Source organism: Myotis yumanensis, unplaced genomic scaffold, assembly GCF_028538775.1.
Source record: "Myotis yumanensis isolate MYYU_CA2020_CCGP unplaced genomic scaffold, mMyoYum1.0.hap1 SCAF_10, whole genome shotgun sequence".
NCBI lineage: Eukaryota > Metazoa > Chordata > Mammalia > Chiroptera > Vespertilionidae > Myotis > Myotis yumanensis.
This window is the reverse complement of record NW_027223761.1, coordinates 62,098,718-62,123,166: the sequence shown is the minus strand read 5'-3', so window position 1 is coordinate 62,123,166 and position 24,449 is coordinate 62,098,718. Positions and strand designations below refer to the sequence as shown.

The following is a 24,449-nucleotide window of genomic DNA, read 5'->3' as shown; positions in this document are numbered from 1 at the left end:
GGGGGCTTCGGGATCGTCTACCCGAGCAGGTCGGGCTGCGAGTCGCGTGGAGGCCGAGGGGCAGCCGCGCCGTCTCCGTGGGCGCCGCCTGCACCGAGGTGAGTGCGCCGGTGGGGGCACCGCGCGAGGCGGGTTGGGGCGCGGGGCCCACGTCCCCGAGCCGCGGCGGCCGGGCCCGAGGGCAGACAGCCCAGCGGCGGCGCGTCCAGGGCGCTCCCTGCTCCCGCCCGGGCTCCTGTTTCATTCGGAAGCTCGGACTCCACGACCCGCAGTCGAAAATAGCTTTTAAACTTCGGCCTGTTTGCCTGCCTGCTCCGGCCGCCGCCCACTTTTCCGGATGTTTTCTCCCAGCGCGTTTGCAGGGTTTTAAACGTAACCTTTTAAATCTGTTGGAACCAAAGCATTTGTGGGCGGCGAGAGGATACGTTTCACATCGTCCCGGCTGCGCCCGCCGCTCGGCTGGTCTTTTGTGCGCTGTGAGCACGGCTCCGGGAAATCAGTGGGTGAAGCCCATCGTTGCTCTTTTTCCTTCCAGTCAACCCCCCACACCAGCTGCAGTTTGCACAAAGGAGGTCAGAATTCACTGTCATGGTGCTTGCGGGGAGGAGTGGCTCATTTAAAGGGGTGAGACCGAGTCCTGCTGGAACGGAAGCTTCCGTGCGAGGGGTCCCAGCTCCGGGCCGGGGCTCCGCAGGCCGCGGTGCTACGTGCTGGTTTCGAGGCGCTGTCTGTTGGGGTTGCTTTAGAGTTGGGAGGGGATGGTGGCGCTTAGGGGTTTGTGTTAGCGAATTCCTGATGCATCTCGCTCTTACTGGTCAGTGTGCCTCGTCCTGGAGAGATTGGGCGTTAAAAAAAAGTTCCTGCCTAATTACTGCCGCACTGTTGCTGATGGGTTTTGCCAGGGAAATTCTTAAACTATTAAAAGTTGTCGCCAGAAAAGGGGAGGCGACCGAGGACAGAATATTTTGATCTAAGTAAATGCCCATCTGTCTTTAAAGTTGTATGTTTAAAATATAGGTATATATATTTAGTGCTAAGGGGCCTATCTATATTGCATTTATTTTAATTAAAGCTTTCCCAGTTAGAAAGTTTTTGTGATAAATTGCTTGTGAATTAACATGTATTTTCTAAAGTGTAACTCATTTTTAGACTTTATTGACTACATTGAATACTAGTGTATAAATGCTCTTGACTATTAAAATAGTTTCCTAAAATAGCTTTTTTTTTTTCTTCCAGATTTACAGCTTTGAAGAGACTACTTTTTTCCCCTCGTTTTTTTCCGCTGCAGTAATAAATCCCATTATGGAGACCCAGAAACTTTATAAAGGGATATAGCTTGAACTCTGTGGAGTGTAATTTTGTGTATGAATCATATTTTTTAAATGTGAAGGGGTTTTCAGAAAGAATAGTAAAGTTAATTACTGGTACATTATGTAATACAATATTTTATTAGGCATTTATGATAATACTACAAAGGACAAGCTGTTACCTTGATAAATTTACTTATCTGTAATTACAAAATGAATGATATAGGTGCATGATCCTTAAATGAAAGACAGGTTAATTTTTAAATGAAGAGTAGAAAGTTTCTTCTGTGGAAATTTTATGGTTAAATTAGTTAAGTTTGTAGAGAAAATACCTTCAATTGGTCAAGCATAATAATAAAGTGGTATGCAAAGTTAGGAAGAAAAACAACATAGTAATGATGCTGCAGGAAATGGAAACATATAGACAATAATTAACAAAGGAGGAAAAATTAGTTTGTGAGCTTTAAGCAAAATTCATTTCATTTGACATCATACACAGTATAACAGGAATAAGTTCAACAAAGCTTGTGGGTATTGATGTCCCCCAAAGCTATCTGAAACTAATATAACCCACTTAAGTAAATACAATGATAGTAAGTTGTGTGAATTAGCCTTTAGATAATGTGACCATATGAAGACTTTAATTCTTGTTTACTAGACTAAAGCAAGATTTTGTATTTTTTATTTTTGAAAATTATATTAAAGTGCTTGTAGAGAAAGAAGCCTGCATAAAGTTTTTTTTTCCTTTTATAGCGTCATCAGTAATTGGCTTGATATCCAGGTTTTGTAGTTTACAACCAAAAGCAAATTTAGGTATTCTGTAGTTGTTTAGAACTTTGGGAATATAAACCTCCTTTAAAAGTCAATTAGTTTTAAATATTTTCAGAAGCGTATTGACTGCTTTCAGGTCATTATATTAGTATTACACTAAATAATGACTTAACAGCACCTGAGTTACCTAAAAGTTAATATAATCCCAAAGAATACTACAGAGTACTTGGTAATTTAGAGGGGATATTCATCCTACCCGAGTGTAAACGTAGGTGTAATCCGCTAAACTAGGTGTAATAAATTTTAAGTAGGCGCCTATCATTTGATTCTTTTTTGTAGTAAAAATCTAATTTAGTATAAAGAGAGGAGAAATTTCATGTGAAAGTTTTTGCCCATCAAAAAGTAAAATCACTCATGCACAAAACTACCTCCCAATGACTTGTCCCAGGTCCCTCATATCGAAAAAGACTATAATGGAAGATAGTACTATCTTGTCAAATTGGACAATTGACAACAAACACAAAATGAAATACGACTTTTCATGTGAACTCTACAGAATGTCGACGTACTCGACTTTCCCCACTGGTGTTCCTGTCTCAGAAAGGAGTCTTGCTCGCGCTGGTTTTTATTACACTGGTGTGAATGACAAGGTCAAATGCTTCTGCTGTGGCCTGATGCTGGATAACTGGAAACAAGGAGACAATCCTATTGAAAAACACAAACAGCTCTATCCTAGCTGTAGCTTTATTCAGAATCTGGTTTCTGTTACTGGTTTGGAGTCCACCTTTAAGACGACTTCTCCAGTGAGAAACAGTCTTACACATTCATTGTCTCCTACTTTGGAACAACGGGGATCGTTCAGTGGTTCTTATCCCAACCTTTCATCAAACCCTATTCATTCTAGAGCCGTTGAAGACCTCTCCTCATTGAGGACTAACCCCTACAGTTATGCAATGAGCACTGAACAAGCCAGATTGCTTACTTACCACCTGTGGCCATTAACTTTTTTGTCACCATCAGAATTGGCAAGAGCTGGTTTTTATTACATAGGACCTGGAGATAGGGTAGCTTGCTTTGCTTGTGGTGGGAAACTCAGTAACTGGGAACCAAAGGATGATGCTATGTCAGAACACCGAAGACATTTCCCCAACTGCCCATTTTTGGAGAACTCTCTAGACACCCTGAGGTTTAGCATTTCAAATTTGAGCATGCAGACACATGCAGCCCGATTGAGAACATTTATGTACTGGCCTTCTAATGTTCCAGTTCAACCTGAGCAGCTTGCAAGTGCTGGCTTCTATTATGTGGGTAAGAAACTTACATAGCTCTACATTTTATCTAGTTCATTTTGATTGACATTTGAGAACACGTGTGTATTTAATGTTAGTCTTTTGTTTCCTTAGGTCGAAACGATGATGTCAAATGCTTTTGCTGTGATGGTGGCTTACGATGTTGGGAATCTGGAGATGACCCCTGGGTAGAACATGCCAAGTGGTTTCCAAGGTAATTGTTTTTAAAGGTATTCCTGCACAAAACTGCCTAAAGAAGTAGGAATCCTGGCATGGTTAAACTTACATTTCACTATGACAAAGCTTCTCTTAAGCTATTTAGGGAATGAGCCTTTTAAAACTTCCAATTTGAACTTTAATCATTTTTATTGAAAAAGTTGTAGAATGTTCTGTGCATTTTTCTTTTGTAAGTCATGTATTCATGGTATAGTTCAACTTGACTCATTTATAATTATGGCAGCCATACATTTCATTTGTTTTTTGCCTATTTTGCTTTAAAGGAGACTTAAGGATTAAAGATATATAAAATAGAACAAAAAGAATGTAAGTTAGAAAAATGTGAGAAGGGAAAAGGAAAAACAAGTGACATGAAATAGATTTATGAATAAAATATTTCGTAATAAGAATGCATGTAATAAAATCTGATTATAATTGTAAATAATTTTTTTCTGCACAATTTTATCTTGTGATATGTCACATAGCTCCTTTGGTCACTGTCTCTAGCAGTATCTCCTATTTTTAGAAAGAATTTAGAGGCGTTAGTAGAAATAGAATTAGAAATTAATTCTGTTTGTATTATTGAGTAGCTATGTGAACTTGAACAAATTGTGTGATGCCTTTGAGCTTCTCGCCTCTTCTGTAAAATGAGGGAGTTGGACTAGATGATTTTTTTAAAAATTGTGGTAAAATATACATAACATAAAATTTATCTAATTTTAACCATTTTTAAGTATACATTTCTGTGGCATTAAGAACATTCACATTGGTTCTTAGTCATTACCACCATCCATTTTCAGAACTTTTTCATCTTCTTAAACTGAAAGTTGTACTCATTACACTAACTCAGCATTTACCTGGCCCCCTAGCCTCTGGCAACCACCATTCTACTTTCTGTCTCTATGAATTTGACTACTGTAGGTACCTCTTATAAATGGAATCTATACTAATAAAAGGGTAATATGCTAATTAGACCGGGGATCCTTCTGGACAAAGCCATGGAGGCGGGGCCGAGGCAGAGGTGGTTAGAGGCGATCACGCTGGCAGGGGAGAGCAGTTAGGGCAATCAGGCTGGCAGGGGAGAGCAATTAGGGGGTCAGGCCGGCAGGGGAGAGCAGTTAGGGAGACCAGGCCAGCAGGGGAGAGCAGTTAGGGATATCATGTTGGCAGGGGAGAGCAGTGAGGGCGATCAGGCCGGCAGGGGAGCAGTTATAGGCATCAGGCAAGCAGGCAGAGTGGTTTGGGGCGATCAGGCAGGCAGGCAGGTGAGCAGTTAGGAGCCACCGGTCCAGATTGTGAATGTCCGATTGCTGGTTTGGCGGGATCGGGCCTAAACCGGCAGTTGGACATCCCCCGAGGGGTCCCGGACTGGAGAGGTTGCAGGCCAGGCTGAGGACCACCCCCCCACACACACATGAATTTTGTGCACGAATTTTGTGCACTGGGCCTCAAGTTGTATAATATAGATAATGTTTTGACCTGTGAGTGCCTTTCACAATATAAGACATCTTTGAAATCCCTTCAGGAAATTAAAAAGTCCTTTTGTCATTTTTGTATAGAGTTAAAAAAAAATTGGAGAAATATTTTAGTATGGCCCAATACATTGTTAAAAGTTGTGTTTTAAAATTTTATCTTTAATATTCATAATATGTCAAGATAAATTTTGACTTTCCAACTCTGAAAAGGGACATATATTTTGTTTAATTAATTTATGTAGGAAAAAGCATGTTTTATTGTCAGATATTTAAATAACCTAATTATATTCGACTCTATGGGATTATGTACATATAACTGGAAATTTGAGTATACTGTATGAAAAAGACATAAACAGTTTTCTAATTCCAGTGTTTGAATTGCTACATTTTATCCTTTATAAAACAAAACAAAGTCTTGGTTTATTTCTGTAACTTGTGTTTTGCTTTAAATAGTTAAATAACGGAAAGAACTTAGTGATGCTTTTTTGTAAACACTTCTGAAAACAGCAAATTTCCATTGTGGGTAATCTTTAATCTTAGTAAATGAAAACCCCAAATAAGTAATTGTTATCACTATATTTTAACAGTTTACTTATTTATTTATCAAATATTTGGGTGCTTAATGGATACTCTTTAGATGCTGGGGACATAGCAGTGAATAAGACACCCAAAAATTGTCCTCATGGAGTTCATTGGAGAAGGGGAAAATATGGAGAGACTTTATTATACTTCCTATCTTTATTTTTTTAATTTATTTTTTTGGTTAATCCTCACCTGAGGATATTTTTCCATTGATTTTTAGAGAGAGTGGAACGGAGAGGGAGAGACAGAGAGAAGAAACATCTATATGAGATACATTGATTGGTTGCCTCCCACGTGTGCCCCAACCAGGGTCAGGGATTAACCTTGCAACCAAGGTACATGCCCTTGACTGAAATCAAATGTAAACTTAAATTTTTTTTTAACTTTACATGAAAATGACAAAATCAGTCCGTAGGTTGATGCTCTATCCATTGAGACAAACTGGCTAGGGCTATACTTCCTATCTTTAATCGTTATGAATATAAATTAATCAGTTCCAGAATGAAAATAATTTAAAACTATACAAAGATCAAAACACAGTAACAACTAGTTCTGTTACTTGGCTGATAACAGAGCATGCACATGGTCTTTATTCATTCCACCCACTCACCAGCTGAAGGACATTGGAGTTGTTTCTAGTTTGGAGCAGTAATGGATGAAGCCACTCTAAATATTAATAAAGCATTTGTGGACACATGTCTTCATTTTTCTTGGGTAAACATGTTCAAGTGTGATTGATGAGTTGTATGACAAGTTTTGTTTTAACTTTATAAGAAACTGCTAAATTGTTAAATGTTAAATTTCCACTGGCATGGTATGAGACCTCCGGGTGTTCCACATCCTTAACAACATTTGGTATTGTCCGTCTTTTTATGTTAGCCATTCTAATAGATATGGACATAGTGACATTTAATTAGCATTTCCTATCGATTAATGATGACGAGCTTCTTATTTGATTATTTACCATCTATACATCTTTGGTGAAGTGTCTGTTCAAATCTTTTGCCCATTTTTATGTTTTCTTTTTTTAAATTAAGTTTTGCTAGTTCATAATATACTCTGGATACAGTGCTTTATCAGATGTGTTTTGCAAACTTTCAGTCTGTGGATTTTCATTTTCTTAACAGTGATGAGCAGACATTTTTAATTTTGATAATGTCAGTTTATCAGTTTTCTCTTATGCTGTTGGTTTTTTATCTGAGAATTTGGTGCCTAACATGAGGACAAAAAGATTTTCTCTTAACATTTTCTTCTGTTTTACATTTTACATTTACGTTAATGATTTATTTTGTTTATTTTTATATATAGTATGGGCATAGGTTGAAGTATATTGTTCTAGTTGTCTAGCACTATTCGTTGAAAAACAAAAGCTATGAAATGGAAACAGATTTTACGTGAACTTCCTGGAACACCTTTTAGAAATCTTAGTAATTTGAAAATGAGTACTTAGAAAACACTGTCACATTATAGATGAAAATATTTGATTCAGTATTTTTTTGGAGGGCGGGTTTGTGCTTTAAATGTAATGGAAGAATGGACACTAGAGAAAGATTAGCAGTTATTATATTATGAAAGATCACATTTTAGGAATACTGTACTACAGTTTCTGAAACTATGTTAAATCCCCAAATTGTCTATAACAGCATTATTCAAGCCTCAGTTTGTGTTCCTTTGTAGATCTAGACCCTTTTATTGTTGTTAACTCTGTTAATGGATCTAAATAGAAAATACCAGAATGCATCAGCACATAGTAAGAGTCTAATTTTTGAGAATTTTGTTTCAGTTAGGTATGTATGTATGCTGCATTGTGATGTAAAGTGTTTCTATTATGGGGTACAAAATGTATGAAAGCCACTTTTCTAGAATGATCAGGTTATATTTTTGATCTAAAACAATTAAAATTTTATCTGTATGTTTTAGGTGTGAGTTCTTGATACGCATGAAAGGACAGGGGTTTGTTGATGAGATTCAAGCCAGATATCCTCATCTTCTTGAACAGGTAAATACATTTTTATAATTGACATCATTGAGTTCTCCTAAATAATAATTGCAAAAATATTTTAGAAGTAATCATTACATTTGTTTTTCAGGTATAGTTACAGGTTTTGTATTCATATTAATACCTTTAATTTTTATTTTTTTAACTACCTTGTTAAGGGGTTATAAAAAAGGTTGTCTTTTGTTTTCAGTTTTTTGAAAATCACTCCACAAACTACAATTTGTAGTAAGTTGGAGGAGAATCTTTAATGTCTCCTCCATCTTTTCCAGAAAAGAATATAGAATTGCCAGGAGTTTGGAACCTCTGAGAGTGGTCCAGTTGAAATACGACTTTGGAAAAGAAATGAGACATCATTAATACTTTTTCTTATTTTTCTGAAACTAGAGATACACTTGAATTCTAATTTGGAAGTAGGTGAAGTTTAAGGACATTTTTATGATGATTAAGGTAGAACAAAGCAAAGTGAAGAATTATTTTTTAATATGTTACAGATATTAGAGAGGAAGGGGGAGATAGAGAAACATCGATGTAAGAGTGAAACATCTGTTGGTTGCCCCCACACGTACCCTGACAGGGGATTGAACCTGTGACCTGGGTATCACCCTAACTGGGAATCACACCAGTGGTCTTTTGGTGCATGGGACAGTGCTCCAGCCAACTGAGCCACACTGCTCAGGGCAAGCAGAGTGAAATATTATGTAAATTTTCCAGTTTTCAAAGAGTCTGTACACTACTTACAGAAAACTTACCTTAATGTTGCTTTGTGCAGGCTGTTTGACATTTTTTATTTTACCCATTAATTTTTCTTCTGTTTCATAGCTGTTGTCAACCTCAGACACTCCTGGAGATGAAAATGCTGATCCACCCAGTATGTATGAAAATACTTCAAATATGGAATGGGAATTTTTATAAGAATGCTGGGAATGAAAGTATGTAAACAAAGGATTTCTGAGGTCATAGGGAAAAAAAGCTGGAAGCTAATTATAAATAATGAGTATACTAAGATTCATGACATTGTCAGAAGATTTTTAGAAGTATACTAATCTTTCTTAAAATACTGACATTCCAAGTGGGGAGATAAGACACATGTAAAAGAAAGACAACCGTAACAAATAGCTCAAGGAATACCAAGGAAATTTGCAAATAATAAGCCCTTCAAGGAGGAAAAGTTGTTCGCTTTAAGCTAGCATATTTGAAAAGACCTAGTTCACATCTCATTTAGGAATTAGGCTAGATGTTAGGTTTGTGTTTTTTTGTTTTTTTTTAATATGTTTTTGTTTATTTCAGAGAGAGGGAGGGAGGGAGAAGGAGAGAGGGATAGAAACATCAATGATGAGAGAGAATTATTGATCAGCTGCCTCCTGCCCCTCTTCCCTCCCCCACTGGGGACTGAGTCCACAACCCACACATGTGCCCTGACCAGGAATTGAATCTCTACCTCCTGATTCAACCACTGAGCCACACTGGCTAGGCTAGATGTTTGGTATTTGTCAGGAGAGCTTTTTATCATGAAAGGGGTTGAATTTTCTCAAATGCCTTTTCTGACTCTATTGAGAGGATCATGTTTTTTATTATTTATTTTGTTAAAGTGGTTTATCATGTTTATTGATTTGTATATGTTTGAACCATCCTTGCATCCATATATAAATTCCACTTTATCATAACTAAGATTCTTTTAATGTATTGTTTAATTGCTTGCTAGTATTTTGTTGAGAACATTTGCATTTGTATTCATCAAGGATATTGGCCTGTAGTTTTCTTTCATTTAGTGTCCTTATCTGGCTTTAGTATCAGTGTAATGCTAGCCTCATAAATGAATTTGGCATTTTCCCTCTTTAACTTTTTGGAGGAGTTTGAGAAGGATTGGCATTAATCTTTTTTAAATCTTTGGTGGAATTTACCAGTGAAACCATCTGGTCTCAGTCTTTCTTTGTTGGGAGGTTTTTGATTACTGCTTCAGTCACTTTAGTAGTTCTTGGTCTGTTCACATTTTCTATTTCTTTATGATTCATTGTTAGTAAGTTGTATGTTTCTAGGAATTGATCAATTTCATCTAGACTATCCAGTTTGTTAGCGTTAATTATTCATAGCAGTCTCTTAGGATCCTTTGAGTTTCTGGTATTTCTTTTGTAATGTTCTCTTTTGTTTATAATTTAAGTCTTCTCTTTTTTTCTGTATGAGCTTAGCTATGGTTTTTCCATTTTGTTTATCTTTCCAAAAAACCAACTCTTAGTTTCTTTTTTCTATTTTCTTTATAGTCTCTATATCATTTATTTCTGCTCTAATCTTTGTTATCTCCTTCTTTCTGCAAAGTAGGGCTTATTTTCTTTTACTGATTTCATGATGTTTCAAATTGGGTTGTTTATTTGAGACTTTTAAAAAATATATTTTTATTGGTTTCAGAGAGGAAGGGAGGGGAAGAGACAGACAGAAACATCAATGATGAGAGAGAATCACTGACCGGCTGCCTCCAGCACACCTGAGCCCACAACCCGGGCATGTGCCCTGACTGGGAATCAAACCATGACCTCCTGGTTCACAGGTCGACACTCAACCACTAAGCCATGCCGGCTGGGCTTGAGACTTTTTAATGCAGTCATTTATTGCTGTAAACTTCCCTCTTAGAAATGCTTTTGCTGCATCCTCTAAGTTTTGGGTACGTTGTGTTTTTGTTTGTTTCAAGATATTTTCTAATTTCCCTGATTCATTGGTTGTTTAGGATTTGTTTTTTAATTTCCCTATATTTGTGAATTTTTCCATTTTCTTCCTTTTACTGATTTCTAGTTTTATACCATTGTGTTTAGAAAAGATACTTGGTATGATTTCAGTATTCTTAAATTTGTTAAAGTTTGTTTTGTGGCCTGACACATGATCTATCATGAAAAATGTTCCATGAGAGTTTGAGAAGAATGTTTTCGGTGCTATTGGATGGAGTGTTCTGTGTATGTCTGTTAGGGCCACTTGCTGTATAGTGTTACTCAGGTTCACTATTTTTTTTATTAATTTTCTGACAGGATGACCTATCCAATGTTCAAAGTGGGTATTGAAGTCCCCTGCTATTATTATTTCTCTCTTTAGTTTGCTTTAAATATTTATGTACGCCAATGTTTGGTACACATATATTTACAATTATTATAGCTTCTTGATGAATTGACCCCTCTATAGTGACTTTCTTTGTCTTGTTACTGATTTTGACTGAAAGTCTTATTTTATTTTATACAAGTACTAGAGGCCCAGTGCACAAAAATTTGTGCACTGGGGGGAGCGGGGGGGTCCCGCAGCCTGGCCTGTGCCCTCTCGCAGTCTGGGACCCCTCAGGAGATAACGACCTGCTGGCTTAGGCCTGCTCCCGGGTGGCAGAGGGCAGGCCCAATCCCTAGGTGCAGCCCCTGGTCAGGCTCAGAACAGGGCCGATTGGAGAGTTGGGGCGCCGCCCCGTCATGCACAGAACAGGGCGGATCAGGAGGTTGCGATGCCACCCTCAGTCACGCTCAGGGTAGGGCCGATTGGGGGGTTGGGGCACCACCCCCTGTCACACTCAAGGCAGGGTCGATGGGGAGGTTGCGGCGCCACCCCCTGTCATGCACAGAGCAGGGCCAATCAGGGGGTTGGGGCGCTGCCCCCTGTCACTCACAGAGCAGGGCCAATCAGGGGGTTGGGGCGTTGCCCCCTGTCACTTACAGAGCAGGGCCAATCAGGGGGTTGGGGCGCTGCCCCCTGTCACTCACAGAGCAGGGCCATCAGGGGGTTGAGGAGCTCCCCCCTGTCACTCACAGAGTAGGGCCGATAGGGGAGTTGGGGCACCGCCCCCTGTCACACACACAGCAGGGTGGATCAGGGGGTTGGGGCGCCAGACCCTGTCACACACAGAGCAGGGCCGATCAGGGGGTTGGTGCACTGCACCCTGTCAAACACAGAGCCGCAGGGCGATCAGGGGATTGGGGAGCTCCCCACTATCAGGCACAGAGCAGGGCTGATCAGGGGGTTGGGGCGCCTTCCCCTGTCACGAACAGAGCAGGGCGGATAGGGAGGTTGTTGCCCCGCCCCCTGTCACTCACAGAGCCGCAGGGTGATCAGGGGGTTTGGGCGCTGCCCCCTGTCCCGCTGATCCCGGTGCCGGGAGTCTCGCTGCTCCCCTGATCCCAGTGCCGGGAGGCATACTACCCTTTTACTATATAGAATAGAGGGCTGGTGCACAGGTGGGGGCCGGCTGGTTTTCCCTGAAGGGTGTCCTGGATCAGGGTGGGGGTCCCCACTGGGGTGCCTGGCCAGTCTGGGTGAGGGGCTGAGGGCCGTTTTCAGGCTGGTGGGTGACTGAAGCTCCCAACTGCTCCTTTTTTTCTTCCACAAATGAGTAAGATCATGTGATATTTATCTTTCTCCAATTGGCTTATTTAGCTTAGCATAACGCTCTCCATGTCCATCCATGCTGCTGGGAATGGTAGAAGTTCCTTCTTTCTTACAGCAGTGTAGTATTCCATTGTGTAGATGTATCACTGTTTTTTAATCCACTCATCTGCTGGTGGGCACTTAGGCTGTTTCCAAATCTTAGCTATTGTAAATTGTGCTTCTATGAATATAGGGATGCATATATCCTTTCTGATTTCTTGGGATATATTCCTAAAAGTGGTATTACTGGGTCAAATGGGAGTTCCATTTTTAATTTTTGGAGGAAACTCTATACTGTTCTCCACAGTGGCTGCACCAGTCTGCATTCCCACCAGCAGTGCATGAGGGTTCCTTTTTCTCCACATTTTCGCCAGCACTTAGTATTTCTTTAAGTACGTTTTTTCTTCCTTTCTCTCTTCCTCTGGAACACCCATGATGTGAATGTTCATGTGTTTGGTAGTGTCCCATGATTCACATAGTCTTTCTGTACTCTTTTTAATCTCTCTCTTTTTTTTTGTTTTGTTCCTATAACTTGCTAATTTTAAATGATCTGCCTTCTAGTTGTCTGATTCTTCTGCATGAACAAGTCTGTTGTTGAATTTTTCTGTTGAATTTTTCAGTTCTGTCTTATTCTTCAGCTGTAGGATTCTTTTTTTAAAAAATATATTTTATTGATTTTTTTACAGAGAGGAAGGGAGAGGGATAGAGAGTTAGAAACATCGATGAAAGAGAAACATCGATGAGCTGCCTCCTGCACATCCCCCACTGTGGATGTGCCGGCAACCAAGGTACATGCCCTTGACCGGAATCGAACCTGGGACCCTTCAGTCCGCAGGCCGATGCTCTATCCACTGGGCCAAACCAGTCAGGGCTGTAGGATTTCTTTTTGGATCTTTCTTATGGTTTCTGTTTCTTTCTTAAACTAATTTTTGTTCATGTGTTGTTTTCCTCATTTTATTTAGTTGTCTTTGTTCTCTTGAATTTCATTTTCTTTAGTTGATTATTTTAAATTAATTGTCAGGTAAATCATAATTGTCAGATGAACCATAGCTTTCCATTTCTTAGAGTTGATTAGTAGAACTTTATTAGTTTCCTTTGGTGGTGTGAAACTTCCTGATTAGCATGATATACATATAACCTTTTTTGGTGTCTGTGCATTTGAAGGAGCAAACAACTCTTTATAGACTGCTTTTTGTAGGTAAAGACTTTCTTCTCTATGGTCCCCTGGCTGATGGGATTGCCTCTGGATTGCGATCATGCTTGGTTGGAGCTTTTATGAGGCTGTCGATGGGTCTGTGGTGCTATCTGTGGTTGGTGGACTTTTTGCTACAGGCTAAGGCTGTGTAGATCCTATCTGGCCCCTTGGTGGATAGGACTGACTCTAGTACATTGTTTAGTAGGATGTTGTTGGGACAAGGTTTTGCTTCAGTGTCCACAATTGGGCTCTAGATAGTGGGCCTATTACCAGATGTACAGATGAATGTGGCTCCCTTCAGATCCTTGTGGGGAGGAAGGGGCTCTTGTCTGGTGACTGGATTTGCCTCTTGATGGATAGGACTGGCTCTGGAACATAGCTGAGAGGGGCTGGAACTGAGCCCCAGAGCTGTTTTCAGGTTCAGAGAAGATAGAAGTCTGTAGACCTGGTCCTGGAAGCACAGATGGACATGTCTCCTACCAGGTCCCTTGGTGGACTAGACTGCGCTCTAACGTAGGTAGAGGGGTTGTTTCAGGGTCTCCTGAAGTGCAGACACGAGTGTCTCCCACCAGGTCCGTGTGCTAGCAGTACTGCTGTGGACTGTGGCTTAGAGAGACTGGGGCTGAGTATCAGGCCCTTTGAGTATCTCCAGCTGCTCCGTTAGGAATGTATCTTGCTGGGTCCCTGTGGCAGCAGGACTATTCGTGGACTGCAGCTGGGATGGGTTGGAACCTAGTGGCAAGGGCCTTTCAGAATCTACAGTCTGACAGGTTTACCTGCAGTGGTTCCTGGACCATGGATGGATCTGGTTCATAGGCAGCTTCAGTGTCCACAGCTGAGACCAAAGCATAGGTGGGCATGGCTTCTCCCCATTTTCTTGGTGCATGGTGGGGACAAGATCAAGTTAAGTTGGATTGTAGCCAAGTCCTGAGCAGTATGAAAATGTTTTTGGGTCTGTAGATGGGATAGTGGTCAGTGAGTCAGCTGTCTGGGTATAAGCCTGTTTTCTCAAAACAGTTCTCCTTGGTCTTAGACTATTAGAAGATTTCATAATCTGGTTCTGGAACATAGCTGAGAGGGGCTGGAACTGGATCTCAGAGCTCCCACTAAGGGACTTCTAGTTCATGGATGGATTCCTGTTGTTGATGGGATAGGGTGGGGTGGGGGAATATGAGTGAGAGACATCTTATTTGGCAGTCTTGCTGATGTCACTGTCCTTCATCCTCCTTAAGACATTGACTCTTGACTTCCCAGACAGCACATTCTTGGTTTTTCCCTGGTTGATCATGGACAATCTTCTGTGATGACTACTCCTTTTTCAAACCTTCAAATGATGGAATAACTCTCAACATTCAGGCTATCTTGTCCAACTACATATTTAAATCTCTACTTAGCTGTAACCTTTGCTCCCTTCTTTCATCCCGCGAATTTGTTCCTACTCTGGTTGTCCCCATCTCAGTTAATGGCACCCATTTGCTAAGGTCAAAAGTTGACTCAGAAAACTGCCCTGACTGGTGTGGCTCAGTTGGTTAGAGTGTTGTCCCCTGCACCGAAAGGTCTCAGGTTTGATTCCTGCTCAGGGCACATACCCAGGTTTCAGGTTCAATCCCTGATCAGGATGTGTATGGGAGGCACCTGATCGATGTTTCGAACATTGATGTTCCCCTTCTCCCTTCCTTTCTCTCTCTGCAGTCAATGCAAAACATATCGTGGGGTGAAGATTTTAAAAAAAGTTAACGTAGGCATTATTCCTGATTCTTCTCTTTACCTTATATGTTTAATTAGAGGTCCTTTCATCTCTACCTTTATAATATGTTCCTAACCTTACCACTTTTCTCCATTTCCATCCGTATCAACCTAATCCAAACTGCCATCATCTTCTATTATAATATCCAAACAGATCTCCCTGATTCCATTTTACCTCATTTAAGTTTATCACCAAACTGCTAGAATTAATCTTTTTGGGGAAAAAAAAAATCAGGTTTTATCACTCCTCTGCTTAAAACCCTCCTAGAATATTCTGGCAAACATAGAAGAAAATATAAACTTCTCGCAAGGCTCTATAATCTGGGCATCCTCCTCCTCCCTGACTTTCACCACCACCTTTCTGTTTCTTGAATATACCTTGTATCAAGCTTTACTTTGACTTAAAGTTTTATACTTGCTTTTCTCTTTGCCTGGAAGACTCTTCAGATATTCCCATAGCTTACTTCTTTTTATCACTAAAGTATTTGTTCTGGTGTTACCTCTTTAGACAGGGCTTGCACATATGTTTGAGCAAGGGAGCACAGCACACATGGTAGCCATTGTATATTTATATGTTTATTATAACAGTTTTCCAGCAGATGGCAGTAAAGCATCTTGAAGAATTAATGTTTTTGTAATTTTCTTTTTTTTAAAATATTATATATATATATATATTGATTTCAGAGAGCAAGGGAGAGAAAGAGAGAGGTAGAAACATCAATGATGAGAGGGTATCAATGATTGGCTGCCTCCTGCACGTTGGACCGAATCCGCAACCTAGGCATGTGCCCTTGACGGGAATTGAACCTGGGACCCTTCTGTCCGCAGGCCAACGCTCTATCCACTGAGCCAAACCGGCGAGGGCTGTAATTTTCATAATGTGTCATATTGGCTAGCATTGATCCTGTTATCAGAAAATGCTTTCCTGATTACCTTATTTGAAGTGTCCTCCTGCCTCCTAGTTTGTTTTAATCGCCTTACACTGCTTTTTCTTCAGAGCATCTGTCACTTCTGAAATCATATGACTGTCTACTTCTTTTATCATATTTATTTACATCTTTAGACATATTTTGGGTGAACCAGCCTTCCATTTTACTATACTTCCTATCTTCGCTTGTTATTCTCTCTGCTTCATCTATTCATATCTTTAGATTCTGTTTCTTCAAGTCAGAGCTCTAATGCCACTTTTCCATGAAGCTTTGTTGATTTCCTCAACTTCCCTGGCTGAAGTGAGATCATTTCTCACTTCTAAATTTGTGTAGCATATTGGTTTCTAAACATGACTGTACATCAGAGTCACTTGGGGAATTTTGAAAACATACAGATTCGTAAGCCCCATCCCTAGTTTCTCTTTAAGTAGGTCTGGAGTGTAGCCTGGGAAGTGGAAGTGGTATTTCTTAAAAAGTACAGCATATCATACACTCTCATTTGATCCTGATCAAATTAAACTTTTGTTGGAGTTATAGGTAATGAGTACATCTAGTTCATCTCTCTTACCAGGATATAAGTAATGTGAGGGTACAGTTTGTGTCATAGACGTTTTCCTACATACTTTTATATTTGTGGAATTTAACATTGGTACATGTCATTCCAAATAGTTGTTCATTTTGGACCCGGAGAAAGTTCTTCAGAAGATGCAGTCATGATGGATACGCCAGTGGTGAAAGCTGCCTTGGACATGGGCTTCAGTAGAAGGCTGGTAAAACAGACAGTTCAGAGTAAAATCCTAACAACTGGGGAGAATTACAAAACAGTTAATGATATTGTGTCAGCACTTCTTCATGCTGAAGATGAAAACAGACAAGAAGAAAAAGAAAGACAAACTGAAGAAATGGCATCAGGTATTTGGAATTCTAGTAAATTGCATTATTTCCCAGTGGGGCTCATAAGATTGTCTCACATGCCATGGGGAAGTTAGTATCCTTGTCTATCCACTACCTGCTGGTAGCAGCCTCCAGGCATTTCCAAACTGCACATCCCCTTCCCCACTGGGGACTGTGGACTACATTACTTAACTATTGACTATACCTTTTTTCTATGTTTATTTTCCAGTAAGATTCCTTGATATATGCTAATCAGAGGATTTTAGCATAACTCTTCTTGAGTTCTATTTACTTGTTATAACAAGTTTAAGTTGTTCTGAAAAGCAAGTTTTTAAAGTTGAATGCAGGTCTTATTTCTCTCTTTTTTTAAGTTCCTTCAAATTATATTCTTAATATGATATTTGACTCTGTAATCCTGAAAGCAGTCCTAATACAAAAAATAGAACTGATTATAAAATCCTAGGGCTTGGTGAGAAGCCCCTGTCCAACCCAAAGATAGGGAACTGATTTTGGAATTCATCAGATTATGTTACGTCTCAGACTCCCAAAACAAGTGTTGAGCAATCATTTCTTCAACAAATATTTATTGAACATGAACACCTATAGGAGTCATGGTGCTCATTCTCAGAGTTTATAGACTAGCTGTAGAGACTAGGATACAAAAAATAAGGTTAAAGAGCTAGCAGAGGTGAAGGTTGCATATATAGTATAGGGTGTCCCAAAGTTCACGCAAGAAGTATTTTGATAGAAAACACAGGTTTATAATTAAAAATTACAAATTTTTTTTATTGATTCATAAAGTATACAGTATAGGGTTATGTATGGAATAGCATATCTGGTAATGGCCTCCACGGCTTTGCTGGCACATATGCACTCTTTTGTTGAAATTTTCCATGACCGTTTTGCATAAATGTGGCTGAATTTCGTTGATACAGTGCTCAATTTCCTCCTTCAAGGTGTGGGTGGTTGTGGGCTTGTTGGCATAAACCTTAGACTTCAAAAAACCCCAAAGAAAAAAGCCCAATGGTGTTAAATCGCATGATCTGGGCGGCCAATTCTGATCACCAAAACGGGAAATTACACGACCAGGAAATGACTCATGCAGTAATTGAATTGTTTCTCGGGCTGTATGGCATGTGGCACTGTCTTGTTGAAACCACATGTTGTCCCACATCCATATCTTGCAATTTAGGCACAAAAAACTGGATTATCATGTCGAGATAGCGAGCACCATTAACTGTTATTGCCTGAGCAGCCGCATTTTCGAAGAAGAATGGTCCGATGATGCCTCCAGCCCCAAATCCAAACCAAACGGTGACACGTGGATATTTTGCCCGATATGCTATTCCATACATAACCCTATACTGTGTATACTTTATGAATCGATAAAAATTTACAATTTTTAATTATAAACCCATGTTTTCTATCAAAATTACTTCTTGCGTGGATTTTGGGACACCCTTTATAAATTGGGGTATTTGGATTGAAAGACCCTTTTTCTGTTTGTTTCTAAAAAAGAGGAAAATAGAATTCACTTTCATACTTCTCATTAAACTTATAAATGAAAAGATGTACTTTTTTTGAAGGCTGGAAACAGGCAGTTAAATATGGTGATTGGAACAGTAGATGAAGGAACTTTTTGAAAAATACATCAGAAATTCATGTTCATATTCCATAAATTTAGAAAATTTAACTATGGATTTTATTTGATTTGAGGTTAAAGGAGAAAACTTTTACTTAAAAGATTAGACTTGGTTCATAGGCAATTTTTAAAAAATTGATATAAACATAGACATTTATAAAATAACTAGAGGCCCGGTGCACAAAAATTTGTGCACTGGGGGGGGGGGGGGTCCCTCAGCCCGGCCTGTGCCCTCTTGAAGTCTGGGACCCCTCAGGAGATAATGACCTGCTGGCTTAGGCCTGCTCCTGGGTGGCAGAGGGCAGGCCCAATCCCTAGGTGCAGCCCCTGGTCAGGCTCAGAGCAGGGCTGATTGGGGAGTTGGGGCGCCACCCCTTGTCATGCACAGAGCAGGGCGGATCAGGAGGTTGCAATGCCACCCTCAGTCATGGTCAGGGTGGGGCCGATTGGGGGGTTGGGGCACTGCCCCCTGTCACACTCAAGGCAGGGTCGATGGGGAGGTTGCGGCGCCACCCCCTGTCACACACAGAGCAGGGCCGATCAGGGGGTTGGGGCGCTGCCCCCTGTCACCCACAGAGCAGGGCCCATCAGGGGGTTGGGGAGCTCCCCCCTGTCATGCACAGAGCAGGGCCGATCAGGAGGTTGAGGAGCTCCCCCCTGTCACGCACAGAGCAGGGCCCATCAGGAGGTTGGGGAGCTCCCCCCTGTCACGCACAGAGTAGGGCCGATAGGGGAGTTGGGGCACCGCCCCCTGTCACACACAGAGCAGGGCGGATCAGGGAGTTGGGGCACCGCCACTGTCATACTCAGGGCAGGGCCGATGGGGAGGTTATGGCTCTACCCAGTCACACACAGAGCAGGGTCCATGGGCGGGGGGGGGGGGGGTGGTTGGGGCACCGCACCCTGCCACACACAGAGCAGGGTCCATCAGGGGGTTGGGGTGCCTTCCCCTGTCATGAACAGAGCAGGGCGGATAGGGAGGTTGTGGCCCCGCCCCCTGTCACACACACAGCTGCAGGGTGATCAGGGGGTTTGGGCGCTGCCCCCTGTCACACTGATCCCAGTGCTGGGAGGCATATTACCCTTTTACTATATAGGATAGAGGCCTGGGGGCCGGCTGGTTTGCCCTGAAGGGTGTCCTGGATCAGGGCGGGGGTCCCCACTGGGGTGCCTGGCCAGCCTGAATGAGGGGATGATGGCTGTTTGCAGCTGGTCACACACCCTTCAGGGTGGGGGTCCCCACTGGGGTGCCTGGCCAGTCTGGGTGAGGGGCTGAGGGCTGCTTTCAGGCTGACTGAAGCTCCCAACCACTCCTTTTTTTTCTCTTTTTTAAATTTTATTCTGGGCCAGCTTTAGCTCTGGCTCTAGCTCTGAGGCTTCGTATCTGGTTTGTTTGCTGTTCTATAATCGAAACAATGTATAACTTCAGCTCTGATATCCTGGCTGGCTGAAAGCTGGTTTCAGCTTCTTATTTGCAACATAGTACATAGTTGCTTAGTGTTGCAACTCAGAGGTCAGCAAGTCAGGCGGGGAAAGTTGGAGTCTGCAGTCCCTGGAGCAAGCAAGCCTCATGTTCGCTTCCAGCTGCCTGGCTGCCGGCTGCCATCTTGGCTGACAGTTAATTTGCATAAGGATATGCTGATTAGCCAATGGGAAGGGTAGCGGTCACACGCTAATTACCATGTTTCTCTTTTATTAGTGTAGATATTGGTAGCTAACAATGTACCAGATATTATGCTGAATATTTTACATATATTATCTCATTTAATTCTCACACCCTGCTGAGGGAGGTACAGTTATATTTTACAGATAAGGAAACCAACGAATCTGGAAGTTAGGGCACATAGCTAGTAAGTGGCTAGGCCAGCATGGGTCTCTATATCTGTCCTGACTTTACAGCTCAGACTCTTTAACAATGCAGTACAGTAGTCCCCATCTTATCCGCAGGCTATGTTTCAAGACCCCCAGTGTGGATGCCTGAAACTGCAGATAGTGCTGAACCCTATATACTGTGTTTCTTTCCTATACATTATATACCTATGATAAAGTGTAATTTTTAAATTAGGCACATAAGAGATTGACAGCATTAACTAATAATACAATAAAACAGTTATAACAAAATACTATAATAAAAGTTATATGAATGACTTTGGTGCCGTTATTAAGTCAAATAATGGTTACTTGAAAGCACTGCAATACCATGACAGTCGACCTGGTAACCTCGTGGCTGACATGTGGGTAGCGAATACAGTGTGGATATACTGGACAAAGGGATTTTTCACCTCCCAGCTGGGACAAAGTAAGATTTATCACACTACTCAGAATGGTGCACAATTTAAAACTTATAAATTTTTTATTTCTGGAATTTTCCATTCACTGTTTTTGGACTATGGTTGCCTGGGGATAACTGAAACAGTGGAAAGTGAGACCACAGATAAAGGAGGTCTACAGTACTGCTTCATAAGCATGGAGTTGAAAACAATACTAGGAGACCATGGTCTGCAGCTAATTATTTCTGTAACCTTGGGCAGGTTCCCATTTTTTTCGGAGTCTTCGTATTTTAAAATGAGAAGCAATCATACCTACATTGTTTAATTGAAAGAATCTTTGTATCAAATAAGACAATTTATATAAAAGGCCTTGTAAAAGTGATATAGTTTTTGAATTAGTGTTTTCGTTTTCTTTGGATAAATACCAGAAGTGGAATAACTGGGTCAAATGCTATATCTTTTTTCAAATTTTTGAGTACTCTTCATACTGTTTTCTATGGGGACTACACCAATTTGCAGTCCCACCAATAGGGCAGAAGGGTTCCCTTTTCTCCACATCCTCGCCAACACGTGTTCTTTGTTGACTTTTTGGAATGTCCATCCTGACTGGTGTGAGGTGGTATCTCATTGTGGTTTTGACTTGCATTTCCCTGATAATTAGTGGTGTTGAGCATCTTTTCATATGTCTGTTGGCAATCTGTATGTCTTCTCTGGAGAAGTGTCTTTTCATGTTCTCTGTCCATATGTAGTGGGATAATCACATTTTAAGGTATAAAACTGTCAAATCACTAGGTTGTACACCTAAAACTAACATAACAAATATAAGATTATATACCAACTATACTTAAAATGTAAAAACTTAAAAAAGTAAAGTGATATAATGCAAGTAGAAGTTAGCGTGTTTTATTAACTCCATGTGGGAAAGTATAAAAGTGGGAAATTTTTACTATCCTCTAACATTCTCTGCTTGCTTTCAACAGAATAAAGGAAAAGTAGGCTTCTGAATATATAAATGTATTGACTTAAGAAAGGGACCCAAACAGACTGTGTGTGTATGCTGTATAATGTGCCTTAGCTAAATCTTCTGGGAGTTTTTCAAATGAGAGGCATTACTGTGCAAACAAGTAAATTTGCCCTTCTTTTTCAAGTTCCTATTTATTTAGTGCCTAAATTGTTTATATGGTTGGTATAGGTTTAGTTGGAGCAGTATAAAATCTAATGGATTTTTTTTTCTTTTTTCTAAAATGAAGATGATTTGTCATTAATTCGGAAGAATAGAATGGCTCTCTTTCAACAGTTGACTTGTGTGCTTCCGATCCTGGATAATCTTCTAAAGGCCAATATAATTAATAAACAAGAACATGATATAATTAAACAAAAAACACAGATACCTTTACAAGCAAGAGAACTGATTGATACTGTTTTAGTTAAAGGAAATGCTGCAGCCAACATCTTCAAAAACTGTCTAAAAGAAATTGACTCTACATTATATAAGAACTTATTTGGTGAGTTTTTTGGTAAAATTATTTTAGAAATCCTTGGGATTATGTTCATCTTTGTATTTGACAAAAAAGTAAATAAATCCAGTTAGCAAACTATGCTCCATAATTTTACATGTCCTAAAAAACTGGTCTTTTATTGCCCAAGTAGTATGGCTAAATCTTTTCTGATAATATATACTTAGAATCTATGTTATTTAGCAGATAGTAGGTAAAACAGGTAGTAGGTTAAGCAGTGCTGTATTTGGTAATGACGTTTTTTGTATGTTTTCCTTTCCTTAGTGGAAAAGAATATGAAGTATATTCCAACAGAAGATGTTTCAGGTAAAACAAAATGAAGACTTAAGATCAACATGAATTATTACTCATTTTATTTCTTTAATGGGAACTAAAATAGAAATTCAATTTCGCTAAAGTTTTTTGTTTTTTGTTACTAGGTCTGTCTATGGAAGAACAATTGAGGAGGTTGCAAGAAGAAAGAACTTGTAAAGTGTGCATGGACAAAGAAGTTTCTATTGTATTTATTCCTTGTGGTCATCTAGTAGTATGCCAGGAATGTGCCCCTTCCCTAAGAAAATGCCCTATTTGCAGGGGTATAATTAAGGGAACTGTTCGCACATTTCTCTCATAAAAGAAATATGGGCTATATGTTAGTCTGTATGTGAAAGTCTTTAAATAATTGTTGAACATTTGAAGCCATCTGAAGTAGAAACGGAGTTACTGGTTCTTTCATTAGTAACATTTGTGTTCTACCCAAATGTTCTATACCAGTAACGTGGTTTCCAAAAAAATAAAGTATTGTATATCATATTTAATCTTAATCTCTCTTATATCAAAGGGAAGATTTATGTTTGGTGGACTTTATTAGTGTACATGTTTGCATATAGGAGAAATTAAGGAGTAAGTAGTCTCAGTGCTATTATGTATCATTTCAGGAGTGACTGAATTGGTATTTCTGAAAGCTTTGAGCACTACATGAGAGTGTAGTTTAAAAGGACTGGAAACCAGGAACTCTGAAGTTTATCCAAGTCATGATGCCAAATTCTCTTTGGTGTTTTTCATTTGTGTTGTTAAATATCTTTCTTTTACTGGCAAATAAGCTTTTTCCTAATATGTGAAAAACATCCTAATAAAGTTCTTGGAAAAGATTACATGATCAAAATTTTTTCTCTCGGCTTAAAAAATACTTTTTATATGTCTTCAATGTGTTATAAGGATTAAATGGGATAATATATTTAAGCATTGTCCCTGTCACATTGTAAGCACTCGTATGCTAACTTAGCATTTATTATATTTTATTGATTTTTTTTACAGAGAGGAAGGAAAAATGATAGAGAGTTAGAAGCATCGATGAGAGAGAAACATCGATCAGCTGCCTCCTGCACACCCCCCACTGTGTTTGTGCCTATAACCTAGGTACATGCCCTTGACCAGAATCAAACCCGGGACCCTTCAGTCCGCAGGCCAACGCTCTCTCCACTGAGGCAAACTGGTCAGGGCTAACTTAGCATTTAGATAAATTAGATAAAAGGTTGAATTCATGAAAGAAATTACTAAGAAAAATTTAAATAATTTAAAATTAAAATTCCTTTAGATAAAATTATTTGTCTAGTTGTTTTGTATAATCTATCTATATAAAAAGCCCAGCAACTGTTACAGCAGAACGACTGGTCACTATGATGTGCACTGACCACCAGGGGGCAGATACTCAACACAGGAGCTGCCCCCTGGTGGTCAGTGCACTCCCACAGCTGGAGCACCGCTCAGCCAGAAGCTGGGCTCACAGCTGGAGAGCATAGTAGCAGTGGCGGGAACCTCTCCTGCCTCCATGGCAGTGCTAAGGAGTGGCAAGCCAAGCAGTAAAGAGCGAGAAGGCGGGTGGTTAGGAGCAAGGGGTCTCGGATTGCAAGAGGGCACAGGCTGGGCTGAGGGACCCCTCCCCCCACCCTATGCACGAATTTTGTGCATCGGGCCTCAAGTATAGATATAATTTGAATTAAAATTTATATAAAAATTCTCAACTAAAATTAGATCAATCTGCAATGGATTTTCAAAAACTAGTATAGTTGCTTTGTTGCATAGGTGTTAGTGGGATGAAGAGGTGGAATATAGATAATCGTAATTATCTGTCTCCTCTTAGAGCCCATTCATATTGGACCTTTCCCAGATCTGGGTCTGTGGCAGACTTTTGAGGCCAAGTGGAAAGGAGGTATAATTTTAAAAGGTACACTTTTTTTTTCTTACCC

The 24,449-nt window shown here is 40.2% G+C and overlaps 1 protein-coding gene across 1 annotated transcript; it reads left to right on the top strand.

Moving 5' to 3' along the window:
* Positions 1 to 23,866, top strand: BIRC2 (baculoviral IAP repeat containing 2). The gene is made up of 9 exons (XM_070425888.1): positions 1 to 98; positions 1,237 to 3,386; positions 3,482 to 3,581; positions 7,561 to 7,639; positions 8,459 to 8,507; positions 16,568 to 16,810; positions 21,955 to 22,209; positions 22,486 to 22,527; positions 22,641 to 23,866. The coding sequence occupies exons 2-9, from the start codon at positions 2,513 to 2,515 to the stop codon at positions 22,832 to 22,834; spliced, it is 1,836 nt and encodes a 611-aa protein (XP_070281989.1). The 5' UTR covers positions 1 to 98; positions 1,237 to 2,512; the 3' UTR covers positions 22,835 to 23,866.
* The last annotated feature ends 583 nt before the right edge of the window (positions 23,867 to 24,449 follow it).

Coding starts and splice junctions, on each gene's coding strand:
- BIRC2 (XM_070425888.1), top strand. CDS start 2,513: ATGACTTGTCCCAGGTCCCTCATATCGAAAAAGACTATAATGGAAGAT. Junction 3,387..3,481: donor TGCTGGCTTCTATTATGTGG/GTAAGAAACTTA, acceptor TTGTTTCCTTAG/GTCGAAACGATGATGTCAAA. Junction 8,508..16,567: donor TGAAAATGCTGATCCACCCA/GTATGTATGAAA, acceptor CATTCCAAATAG/TTGTTCATTTTGGACCCGGA.